Source organism: Bos taurus, chromosome 17 (genome assembly GCF_002263795.3).
Source record: "Bos taurus isolate L1 Dominette 01449 registration number 42190680 breed Hereford chromosome 17, ARS-UCD2.0, whole genome shotgun sequence".
Lineage (NCBI taxonomy): Eukaryota > Metazoa > Chordata > Mammalia > Artiodactyla > Bovidae > Bos > Bos taurus.
The window spans coordinates 53,087,706-53,100,296 of record NC_037344.1 but is presented as its reverse complement, the minus strand read 5'-3'; the positions used below and the strand labels follow the sequence as shown (position 1 = coordinate 53,100,296).

Sequence of the window (12,591 nt, the reverse complement as noted above, 5' to 3'; positions counted from 1 at the left end):
AGAGAGAGACTGTTACACAAATGAAGAGCACTATGGAAAGAAACACTCAACCATTTATAATGTTGCCTCAATGAAACAACAATAGGAGGAATGGTAACTTTGAAATGGTATGTATTTGTATTGTTTCATGTTACAAACAGTTCAGTTCAGTAGCTCAGTCGTGTCTGACTCTTTGCGACCCCATGGACTGTAGCACGCCAGGCCTCCCTGTCCATCACCAACTCCTGGAGCTTGCTCAAACTCATGTCCAATTATTTCTAATTGTAAAATAACATTACAATTTAAAAGAAATGAATAATTTTATTTTTTAGAGGTATTAAGTTGTTCACAGATAAAATGATAGTATGTCTAGGATTTACTTCAAATTAATCCATGAAAGAGTAGAAGGTCAATGAGAGTAAAACTGAAACAAGAGTGACCAACAGGGACTTTCCTGGTGGTTCACTGGTTAAGACTTCACCTTCCAATGTAGGGGGCATCGGTTCTATCCCTGGTCAGGGAATTAAGATCCCACATGCCTCAAGACCAAAAAACCAAAACATAAAACAGACGCCAATATGGTAACGAAGATTCAATAAAGATTTTTAAAATTTCTTTAAATTTAAAAATCATTAAAAAAACTTTACCAAAAAAAGAATGACCAAGAGCTGATTGCCTTTGGAGTTGGATATCTGGGAGTATCACTGAACTTGTTTGTAATAAAAGGTTAAATAAAAGGAAGGGTTATTTTACAGAAAACTATTAAGAATACAATGTTGCAGGGAAAATAGTATACAAATGATCACGATTGAAGGGAACACTGGATCAGAAAACCTCAAAGAGTTCATCTGTCCACAAAACTGTTCTATAATGTGATAAACATGGTGAGTAATTTGTTTTAAATGTTGTCATTTAAGAAAATACTAGCTTGTGTGACGTGAAGGATGTGCTGAAGTTCAGAATCAAGACACACACTTCTGCTTCTGCAGGTCCAGTCGAACTACTTTGTAATTTGCCTTATATGTAATTATTCTTTTCTTTTGAATTTCATTTCAAAATGTGTATTTTCTGATTAGTATCACAAGCTCTAAAACAAAGGATCAATATCTGAAATTCTCCCAAATAATAAATTTTCAGGATTCAAAAAACAAACAAACAAAAAAAAAACCCAAAAAGCTACTTGAATAAAAATTTTCCTGGAGGGACTTCCCTGGTAGTCCAGTAGCTAAAACTCCAGGATCCCAATACAGGGGCCAGGGTTCAATCCATGGTCAGGGAACTAGATCTCACATGCCACAACTAAGAGTTTGCATTCCTTAACTAAAGATTCTTCGTGCTGCAACTAAGACCCAGTGTAGCCAAATAAATAAACAAATGTTTTTTAAAAACCTTTAGATCAGATCAGATCAGATCAGTCGCTCAGTCGTGTCCAACTGACTCTATGCAACCCCATGAATTGCAGCACGCCAGGCCTCCCTGTCCATCACCAATTCCTGGAGTTCACTCAGACTCATGTCCATCGAGTCAGTGATGCCATCCAGCCATCTCATCCTCTGTCGTCCCCTTCTCCTCTTGCCCCCAATCCCTCCCAGCATCAGAGTCTTTTCCAATGAGTCAACTCTTCGCATGAGGTGGCCAAAGTACTGGAGTTTCAGCTTTAGCATCATTCCTTCCAAAGAACACACAGGGCTGATCTCCTTTAGAATGGACTGGTTGGATCTCCTTGCAGTCCAAGGGACTCTCAAGAGTCTTCTCCAACACCACAGTTCAAAGGCATCAATTCTTCGGCGCTCAGCCTTCTTCACAGTCCACCTCTCACATCCATACATGACCACAGGAAAAACCACAGCCTCAAGGAGGAAAAGCAATGTTCTGTTTTGTTACTGGCAGGCATACAGTAGGCATTCAATAACTTCCCAGGTGGCGCAGTTGCTAAAGAATCCATCTCCCAGTCCAGGAGAGGTGGGTTAGATCCCTGGATTGGGAAGATTCCCCAGAGAAGCAAAGAGCAACCTACACCAGTACTCCTGCCTGAAGAAGTCCATGGACAGAGGAGCCTGGCGGGCTGCAGTCCATGGGGTCACAAAAGTCGGACACGACTGAGCACACATGCGTGGGCACATGGCAGGCACTTGATAACTATGTGGCACGTGAACAACTGTGTCAGATAGTCAGTGAGCTGGTGCTGTGCTCGGGTGTGAGTGGCAGTGGCACTGAGGAGCCTGGGTCCCCTCAGAGGAACTCTCTGCTCAGCTAGTCCAAGGGAGCCAGCGCTCAGTAGCTGCGATTATCACTGACTTCCCCAGGGAAGTGGTTCATGCGTGGGCGACTTCAGCCTCTTCTCTAAGCTACTGTTCTGAGGTCTAAAATATCCGCTCTACCTTGACAGCGCAAGTCAGGGCCCCAGCCCCAGCGTCTGAAGAGTTCTAGTCTGGCCTCCCACACAGACAGACTCCTGCTCTCAGAAGTGGAGAAGGTTAAGGTGGCGGGGGAGCGCGGAAAGGAAGAGGAGGATCTGGCAATTTCTGGGAACAGCCCTTTCAGAGAAGAAACAATTAATATTAGCTGTCTTGCCACACACACACACACACACACACACACACACACACACACACACATTTCTCTTTGTATACAGAAGAAGGACAGAAAGGAGAGAAAAAAGCAAATTTAACTTTATATGAATTTAACAGAAGAAATAAAAAAGCAAGTAAATATAAAAAATGATTGAGGGCAGAAAAATGTCCTTTTTTAAAATAAAAAAAAAGTTGTGGCTGCGACACATGGCACGTGGGGATCCTAGTTCCCAGACCAGGGATTGAACCCCACCCTCTGCACTGGGAGCTTGGAGTCTTTTAACCGCTGGACCACCGTGGAAGTCCTAGAAAAATGTTCTTTACCACAAAGACATATTCGTTTCTAAGAACTCCTACTAGGTTTATACTATACATTTATTTTGTAAAATTTTAAAGTAGAATATATATTTTTTTAAAAAACCTAAGATGTTAATATCATTTTCTTACATTTAAGCAAATTTTAATTGAAAATAATATCAAACATCATCCTGATGTAAAAGATGAGGAAGTTTGCATACTTCCACTTGCTTTCAAGTCTACCACCTCACATTTTGTTAGTCATATTCTCTGTATGTTTTTCTTATTTCTCCTTTGTCTTTGATCTTTTTTTCTTTTTGTCTTGCGAATATTTTGACGTTACCTCCACTAAATGATCAAAACTGACATCGCCAATAATGGGATAAAGCAATAATGGGTATCACTTATGCTATTTTTCTGCTAAAAATGAGTGATCCAAATATCATCATGAGGAAACACTTGAGAAAACCAAAATGAAAAATTTTATGTGTACAGGCCTGTTTTTATTTAGTCATAAAAGACAAAGGCAGAGAGTCATTGCAGATAAAGATGACTGAAGAGACCTGAGTCAACTGGATCCTGAATCAGGTAAAGAAAAAACCCACAAAAACTATAAAGACCACCACCACCAACTGCCGAAGCAGGAGTAGAGCCTGTACCTTAGATAACAGTGTTCCATTTCCTGAACTTGACAATCGCACTGTGGTTAGGTATTCTGTGTTTTATTTTCACAACTTTCCACAAAGCATAAAATGATTTCCAAATAAAAAGTTGGAATCACAACTCTATTCCCTCATCTGTAGTTCCCTAAACTGTCAGCTTAGCTGTCTATTTACCTGGATTTAGTACTCACCTCTAGTCCCTTTGCCCAGCTTCCCTCGATCTAGTAAGTCTTTGGTTTGGTTTTTTTTTTCCCCTTTAATGTTTTGGCTGCATGACATGTAGGATCTTAGGTCCCCAACCAGGGATTGAACCCATATCCCCTGCATTGGAAAGTAGGTTAACCAGTGGACCACCTGGGAAGTCCCAAGTCCTGTATTTTAAATCATGTCTTGCTTGGCTAAATTTTATCAGCAAGTAGCTACTTTGCAGGACTCACAGATGCTGCAGCTTCCAAGTTCTTTCATGTTCAGAAACATCTGTCTTCCTACCTGAATAATAACTGCCTGGATACAAGGCTCATGATCGTATTTTCTGTCCATTAGAACTTGGGAAACAATGTAGTACGTTGTTTTTCCTTTTTTCTGGCATTGAATGCAGCTGCAGTCGGCTGTTTTTTCTTTTTTAGGGAATCTGCTTTTTCTGCCTGGGGACCTGAAGAATTCTCTGTATATTTTCAGAAACACCTGTTAGGTCCCTGTCTATTTCTACATATTTAGCAGTTCTGATACTGTATGGCTTTGGTCCTCAGTTTGTTTCCTTAACTCTTCCTTATCTCCACTCAGCTTGTATTATTTCATCTTTGTCTCTTTAAACAGTTGTTTTATTTACATCACTAAAGTTTTTTTTAATAGGTATTTATTTGGCTGCACCAGGTCTTAGTTGAAGCATGCAGGGTCTTTAGTGGTGGCATGCGAACACTTAGTTGTTGCATGTGGGAATCTAGTTCCCTGACCAGGGATCAAACCCTGGCCCCCTGCATGGGGAGTGCCCAGTCTTAGCCACTGGACCATCAGGGAAGTCCCTACATCATTTAAATTTTTATATAACACACAGCCATATTTTACTCTGGGTAATGCTTTCTCATGGCCTGAATTCCCCATCACTCTTTGGATTCCTAGGTTCCTTTCTTTACTTTTTTCCTCTTTTGGTACAGCATGTTTTCAGTTGCTCATCCTACCATGGGCAGCTCTGCTTAGACCTTCTATTTGCTCACATGTAATGTCAATGAATTGTCCTTTATGTCCTTCCTACTTTATCTGAGCCCTTTCATCTTCATGTTCAAGCTACAACTGAAAATTGGGTGCTGTGGGCTATACTTTCTGTAGTCAGAGGGCCCGGGGCAAGGATGGAGAGACTGCAATTCAAGTGATGAATAGAGTCTGCTATAGGTCTCTCTCTGAGCTTTCTCCTCTAGATCCTGCATCTCACCCAGTGTGTTGGGATAGAGGTAACTCTATTACCTGGCAGGTATTACAAGTTGGAAGGACTGATGCTGAAGCTGAAGCTTCAATACTTTGGCCACCTGATGTGAAGAGCTGACTCATTGGAAAAGACCCTGATGCTGAGAAAGACTGAGGGCAGGAGGAAAAGGGGGCAATAGAGGATTAGATGGTTGGGTGGCATCACTGACTCAATGGACATGAGTTTGAGCAAGCTCTGGGAGAGGACAGGGAAGCCTGGTGGGCTATAGTCCAAGGGGTTGCAAACAGTCAGGCACAACTGAGCAACTGAGCAGCATCATAAGTTGGCTCTTTCAACATCTACTCTCATTTCCTCTGTGTTTCCTTCCCTTTCTGCAGGAATCCAGACTCATCTCTGCAACTGGTGACACTATTACAGAGATCTGGAGGGTCTCCAAATGAAGAGATAAATGCCGTGAAGAGGAGCCCTCTGCTTGGCCTTCCCCCTGCTTCCTTCCAGAAAGTTCTGCAAGGTCTGCATGTTTAAGTCATTGAAAAAAAAAAAAAAGACTCATTGAGATTGAGAAGATGAAACCTCCATGCTTAAGGACAGCAGCAGAGCCAAGAGGGAGGGTAGGCTTCCCTGAGGAAGTTCTGGAGTGGCTGGACCCACTGGTACTACCTACCTGTGCATTTATCATCATTTGAAGTAGGGGTGGGGGGGAAACCCACCCATTCCCACCCATTCCCACCCAACCCTCATTTACTTAAGCCATTCTGTTGGCTGGACTAGCTGTGGAAAATGACAGCTAGCACTTTCTTCCAGGTCTGGTAGAATCCTGAGTGGTAGCAGAGGGCTCCTTAGCCTCAAAGCTCTTTCCTTGGCTGCCTACTTACTCCCTTTAGTCTAGTTTTCTCCAAACTGGGGGTGAGGGGAGTTAGAGTGAAATTCTGGGAATTTTGCTATCTGTTTTCCTTTCTCTTACCACTATGAACACAGAGTCAGGCCACTGTCAATTTCAGCGTTTACAATAGGAAACTGGTTGGCTTTGCTGGATTTTCCTGGAGCTCTTGTTATTTATTTATTCTTTATCATTTAAAAAAATTATTTAATTTGTTTGTTTACTTATGGCTGAGCTGGGTCTTTGCTGCTGCTTGTGGGCTTTCTCTGGCTGTGGAGCATGGGCTCTAGGCACTTACGGGCTTAGTCAGCCTGTCGCATGAGGGATCTTCTCAGACCAGGGATCAAACCCGTGTCCCTTGTATTGGCAAGTGGCTTCTTAACCAGGGAAGCCCCTGGAGCCCCTTTTAATAGCTGAATAAGTGTGTGTCTTTCATTAGGTATTGAGGGAGAGAGATTCTGGGATCAACCTTCACTCGCCCCCTACTTGCCCATGAGCACCCCCACTTCAGCCCAGATTAAAATTTGATGGCTGATGATCACTACTTTTCCAAAATGAAACATGACAAGCTAAAAATAGTGCTTCCTTTCTAAACATTCAGGTCTGGGAATGCAGACTTACGTAAAAGGCAGGTGATTATTCATGGATCAATTGAGATGATAACTCTTAGTCTTTTGTTTACTGCATCTGTCATATCCTCTGGGAGGAGGAACTGTTGATGAAACACCGTGACTGAGTCATCTAATATCTGTCTCGTTTCCATAAGCCAACTGTGACCTCATTTTGCGAATAACCAGGGGGAAAAAAAATCAGCACTGTTCCCATAGTGACAGTTCAGTGTCTCTGCAGCCCTCCCGGGGGAGAAAACACGTGCAGTTTGGGAATGATAAATCAGACATTCCGAAAGTGACTCCCTAAGGTGACTGCCTCTATAGAAGAACTCACATCACTTGGATTATTTTTAGTATTTTCTCTATGAAAAGAATAATGCACTGCATGGTTTTCTTAATCCTGAAACCACGTGACCCTGCCTGAATCCACTGTACGAATCTACCATCCACATGGGGCGCATGGCCCGCTTATGTTGCGGTTGGATTTTGGCAACCACGACCTCTCTGAAACAAAGTCAGGAGACTGGAAGTGAGTGGACTCGTGTGAGAGAAGTGGAAGGGGCAAGTCTCACAGTCTCTGCATCGTATTCTGCAAAAAAGGACTGAAGGGCCTGGCTGAAAATGAGGAACTTATTTCATCACCCGTTCACTCCTTCATTCACTCAACCTGCATGTCTTGCTCTAGGAGTCCTACTGTCTCAGCGCCAGGTGGGGAGAGAGCCTGAGTTCCGAGTGTCACACACAGAGAGCCAAGAAGGAGATTGTGACCCAAACCAGGGAAGGCAGCGGCCACCTGGAGAGGAAAGATGACGACCAGCAGAGAGGCCAAGTGCACCGAGTGGGGGACGAGGAAGAAGACCTGGAAAAGCAGACACACAAATAGCAAGTGATGCGGTGTGGTGGGAGAGGCAAGAGAAACATGAGCAAACGGTGTGGAGGAAGCTGAAGGAGGAGAGTCAGAACGTCCACAGAGGGCGGAAGGAGCCACGCAAATGTGCAGACACCACAGGGAAGCCATCCTTCACGCCAGAGTGCACTGGGAACGGCAGGAAGCAGACTGGAGGGGGCGGGGAAGCAGAGGGGGAGGTGAGAAACAGGGCACAAAGCAGACTATTCAAAGTTTGGAAGTAAAAATGAGGAGAAGATAGGGCTGCGAGTGTCAACAGTGTGGCTAGGCTGAGCACTGCTTTTAGGAAAACAAGGAGGCTTTCCCAACCCTCAGAAGACCCGAAGGGGCGATGAGAGGTAGCAGCTCCTGTCACGGATGGAGGCTTCAGGAGGGATGCGAGGCAGTCTGAACGGTGGAGGAGCCTAAGACACCTGAAGCAGACAAGCAAAATGCGGTCTATCCCTTCGGTAAAATACAACTCGGCCACGGAAAGAAATGAAATCCTGACACAGGCTACAGCATGGATGCGCCTCAATATGCTATGAAAAGCCAGATGCAAATGGACACGTACTGTCTATTGCCACTTATGTGAAATGTAGAGAATAAGCAAATATGCAGGGATTAAAAATGGATTAGTGGTTGGCAGGGCTGGGAGGATGGAGGAATGGGGAGTGGCTGCTTACTGGAGTTTTCTTTGTGGGGGGGCTGGTGATGATGTTCTAGATAGAGGTGATGGTCACACAGCGCTGTAAATGACCTAAGTGCAACTGAGTTGCACACTGTAAATTGGTTAAAACAGTACATTTATGCAGTGTGTATTTGAACACGTGCACACACCCAAAACCTGAAGCAGCACAAAACCAGTCGGCCATCAGGCGGGAAACAATGTGAGCGCAAACCGTCCACAGCAATTATAATGACAATCCTCAAAACCGTCCGTCATGAGAAAGGGTAAATTACGTTATCTAGTTGGTTGAGTCATATGAAATTGCAAAACAATAGCAATTCCATATGTCCAATCTAACATAGCCTCTTTGAAAAGAGGAGGCACTCTGTAACATTTTGTAAGGATTTCTGTTACAGGTGATGCCAGCTAACGCCAACACTTCCGCCTCTCACAACCCTAACTGATCTTGGTTATCACGCCCCTCCCCTCTTAAAATGAAAATCCTGCTTGAGAAAGGGGACTTAAGAGACCCATTTTTCACTGTAAGGGACAATATCTGATGGAGCAGACCACAAAGAATGCGCACGTGTGGGTTCAGCGTCTGGCTTGGTCAGCTGGGTTCTCGAGGGCTACGAGCCAGAGCAGGTGAGCCTGCCAACTGTTCCAACACTTATTCCGGGGGGAACATGGCACCCACGTGTCAATCAAGGCAGATGTGGGTTCTAATGAAGCACAGAGTGGATCGTCTCTCTACCTTCCATCAGCCAGTCCTGCTCTCTGTTAGCCCTCGTTATTTCAGAGCTTCCTACATCAGCTTTTAAGACGATAAAAGGAGAGGACATTCTACAAAACCAGTCACAGGGACACAGGGATTCCTTTATTGCAACAAATCATCTCACTTGCAAATAACACACAGGAAATGAAATAGTTCTCTTCACAAAAGGCTTCTTGAGGAAATCAAAACCCTTGGCCAATATTCCCAGTGAGAGCCTTAAGATGTAGAACAGATTCTGGGATCCCTTGGGTTTTCTAAGCAAAGTAAGTATTTGAGGCAGAAAAAAAAAGTAATGGTAGGATTGAAAGTGCATTTTTATAGTACTATTTGACCCCACCTACTCCATTCCTGGTTCAGAGGGTTTTTCTTTTTTTCTTTTAATCTTAACACTTAATGATGAAGTACAAAGAATTAAGTTTTATTCTCAGCAAAGGATAGTAGCAGGCCAACAGACTTACGAGTTAGTCAGGCATGAGTTCTGATCTTGGCTCCTCCGCTGCCTGGCTGTGTGTCCTTGGTGAAGTGCTTCATGTTTGAGCCTCAGCTTCCTTCCTATAATGTAACCTCACTATTGCAGGTATGATGATTCTATGAAACAACGGCAGAACAATCTGCTCAGCGATTGAAACACGGTCAGCGAACTTTTGCGCCGCTGAGCAAAGGGAACAGGAAGGAACTCAGGTCCAGATCAGTGTTTATCTGTCCCACATTCAGTCTTTACTGTCTTCACTTTAGCATGAAACACTGGATATTTCTACAGCACTACAATTAAAATTCTTTTTTTTTTTTAAATTTATTTGGCTGCACTAGGTGTCAGTTGCCGCATGCAGGATCTAGTTCCCTGACCAGGGATTGAACCCAGGCCCCCTGCATTGGGAGCATGGAATCTTAACCACTGCCCACCAGGGAAGTCCCCCCTCCGCTTCAGCTCTTTTTCTGAAATAGGGTTTCTGCCCAACTCTGTAGTATATTTCTGAACAAAGCTTATGGATAGTTTGGCTCAACCATAGCAAGCAACAAAGTGGAAATTTGTGATTTTACACAAGTAAACGGCTTGTGTAGACTGCTTGGAGTCTAGATCTCTGGACTCTTGGAGATTATGTAGTAAGAGTAATAAGAGCCGATGAATGAATCAATCTTCTTTAGCCTAAGTTACTTTCAATGGGGAGATTCTCTCCACTTTTTTGAGACGTACGCACGTCAAGTGAAGCGTTATCTGCGGTCTTCTTTGGTGCTCACCATGGACATTCTCTCACGTCACAGCCTATCGTGGTTTGGTTCCCAGCCGCCTGCTTCTCTCTCCAGAGTAAAACTCAAAGGACAAAACCACCCCCTGTTTAAACGGAAGCCACTGCCCTAGCTGCTGCTTGCAGGTGCTGTTTCCTAACACTCTTCAAAGTCTCCGCGTTTCAAATTTCTAGTCACAAAACCTTTTCAAAAGGAAGGTAAATTTGAATCCCAAGGCAAAAGAGGAAGAGCTGGCGGATGGAGAGGAGCCCTGAAAACCCCTGCCTGAGGAACCGTGAGGCGTCACTCCTAAGTCTTGCCGGTTCTGAGTGACAGACAAGAGAAATGTAATCAACGGTCCAGTCAAGGTCACAACATAAGACGAGAAGCTGACCTCTGTGTGTTCCTCCCACTGGTGGGATCCACGCTCTCCACCAAAGATGTTCCGTGAGATGAGATAAAAGGAGACAGACAGACTCAGCACTTGGCTGAGATCCTTCCCTTGCGAGTCCTTACAGACACGCTGATGTCAGAGGTGCCCAGTGTTTCACACACTGGTTTGAGCCAGGAGAAAAGAACCTCGTCTGGTCCAAGGGCTTCTGTTTTTCATGAACCCCACTCTCTCACATACTGACCAAAGCAGAGTGCAGTGACCCCGTTTAAGTCAACCCACTCTGATTCTTTCTTTCCCTGACCCAAATCAGAATCTGACACGCGTCTCCGACACTACCGGCTGAGTGAGGCTGAGCACATGACTACCTTCTGGTGCTTCTGCTTCCTCTTTAACACATGGAGTGATGACAGGGCCGGCTCACGGGAGGACGGCTGTCAGGTATTTGTGCCTGTCTCACAGTAAGGTAAGAGCCACTGAGCGTGAGCTATAGTCACCAAGAGCGTCGCTTGTCATCCTGGGGTCTGGAGAGATGGGCCATTTCTCCCATGAAGCAGGGTCATTGTGGAGAGCTCTAATGAAGACTTACAAGTCTGAAATCAATTCTCCAAAGAGTGCTTTCACCACAAACGACGCCACATTGATGGACAGTCAGTACAAATTACTCCAGAATACTCCATCCAAATGAGAAATAATGTTTGCAAAATATGCTTGGGGAAAAAAAATTTCCCCTTGACATGCAAAGCAAAGAATAATGACCACGTGGTAAAATTCTCTTTAAAATGTCTTTTGTTTTTTTGAGTTTCTGCTCTGAGGCCAGATGTGGCTAACAGTCTAGCATTTTGATTCAAGAATTAAAAAAAAAAAAGAATAGGGCATTCTTTAAAATCAGTTTTCCTTCACTGTTTAATGAGCTTATCAGAAACCTTTATAATTTAAATAGGGAAACAAGTGGGTTGTGGTTAGCTTCTAGTTCATTCCAGGTATAACACACATTTCATAAACCAATGCATCAGTGCACAGGTATACACAGTTCCCTTAGGAGCTCTTTAAACATTGTTTTTTACTTAAAAGAAAAGCAGAGTTCTATTTAAAAACAGCTTCCAACCTTCACACCAAATCTGTATTCTTGGAACCTTCTTCTTAAAATCAATTTTGATGAAAGAAAAAAAACATCTTAGAGAAAAAAAACAAAACTGAAACCAAGGCAGGAGGCAAAACATACTGTCCCTTTCCATTTATGCATTGCCATAAGATCATCTGATAAAAAATCTTATTTTCTCCTTGCTTGCAAGTTCCCGGTGTTTTTTTTTTTAAAGGACTTGTCAGCTCACTCCTACCTAAGTGCTATAGCAGCATGCTTGAAAATGAGGGGACATAAAACACAGGTGACTTGAGATCCCACTGGAATGACCCAACCACATCAAGCACAGTCTCCGAGGAGCCTCCGCGAGCCCTGCCCAAGGCAGCAGCAGATGCTGGCCTGGCAGGGCCAGGGGTGCCCACCCCGACGGACGCCCACTGACCTTTTGGTGACTGGTGACTTCGTCCCTGCTCCTCCCCAGCTCCTCGTTAAGTTTCACGTTCTCTTCTTGCAGCGCTGAGAGCTGCTGGGACTTCTGAGCTGCTGCCTGCTTTAGGGTTTCTCTGCAAGGACAGCGAGTGTGGGGTTACCATAGAAACAAGACAGGCAAGGAAACTGTGGGAGACAACCAACTCCACTGCACCGGGGAAAATATATCTGGGTCACGTGCCTGATAGGATCTGTAATAACAGGAGGCAGTATTGTCTACCTGCAGGAGGGGCCAAATGGCTTTAACCTCTCAGGGGGAGGACTGCTGCCTGCAATTATTACTTTTTTTTTTTTTTCCCCCAAATCTAATCAACACTACATCTACTCTCTCACCACCCACACTTACCCCACTTCTAAATACTCCCCACACAAAAAAGCAATGTTACTCTCTAAAATAAATGACAGATGAAATGGCCGGTATTCCCTTTGTTTCCCTCAGAAAATTAAATACACTACATTGATAGTGATTTCCATCATTGCCACAGTATTCTGCTCTAACTGTACAAATCTGTAATCTTTTTTTTTTAGGAAGAAATGTAAAGCTGATAGTTCCATTTGCTAGCATTTGTCAGAATCAAGTGTTGCCGTGAATCTGGGTATATTTTCAGGATGACTAAAGGTGAAATGCCCAAAGGAAATGCAGT

At 43.9% G+C, this 12,591-nt stretch overlaps 1 protein-coding gene across 15 annotated transcripts in view; it reads right to left on the bottom strand.

The window, feature by feature from the left end:
- Nucleotides 1-12,591, bottom strand: part of CLIP1 (CAP-Gly domain containing linker protein 1) — a 116,780-nt gene that overhangs the window by 15,398 nt on the left and 88,791 nt on the right. For 14 of the 15 annotated variants that reach the window (XM_059876358.1, XM_059876355.1, XM_059876360.1 and 11 more), the window contains one exon: nucleotides 11,901-12,021. In XM_059876358.1, the coding sequence (XP_059732341.1) occupies nucleotides 11,901-12,021 (121 nt within the window). Of the gene's footprint in view, nucleotides 1-9,214; nucleotides 9,345-11,900; nucleotides 12,022-12,591 lie in introns of all 15 variants that reach the window. The other variant, XR_009491067.1, reaches the window with a different exon arrangement.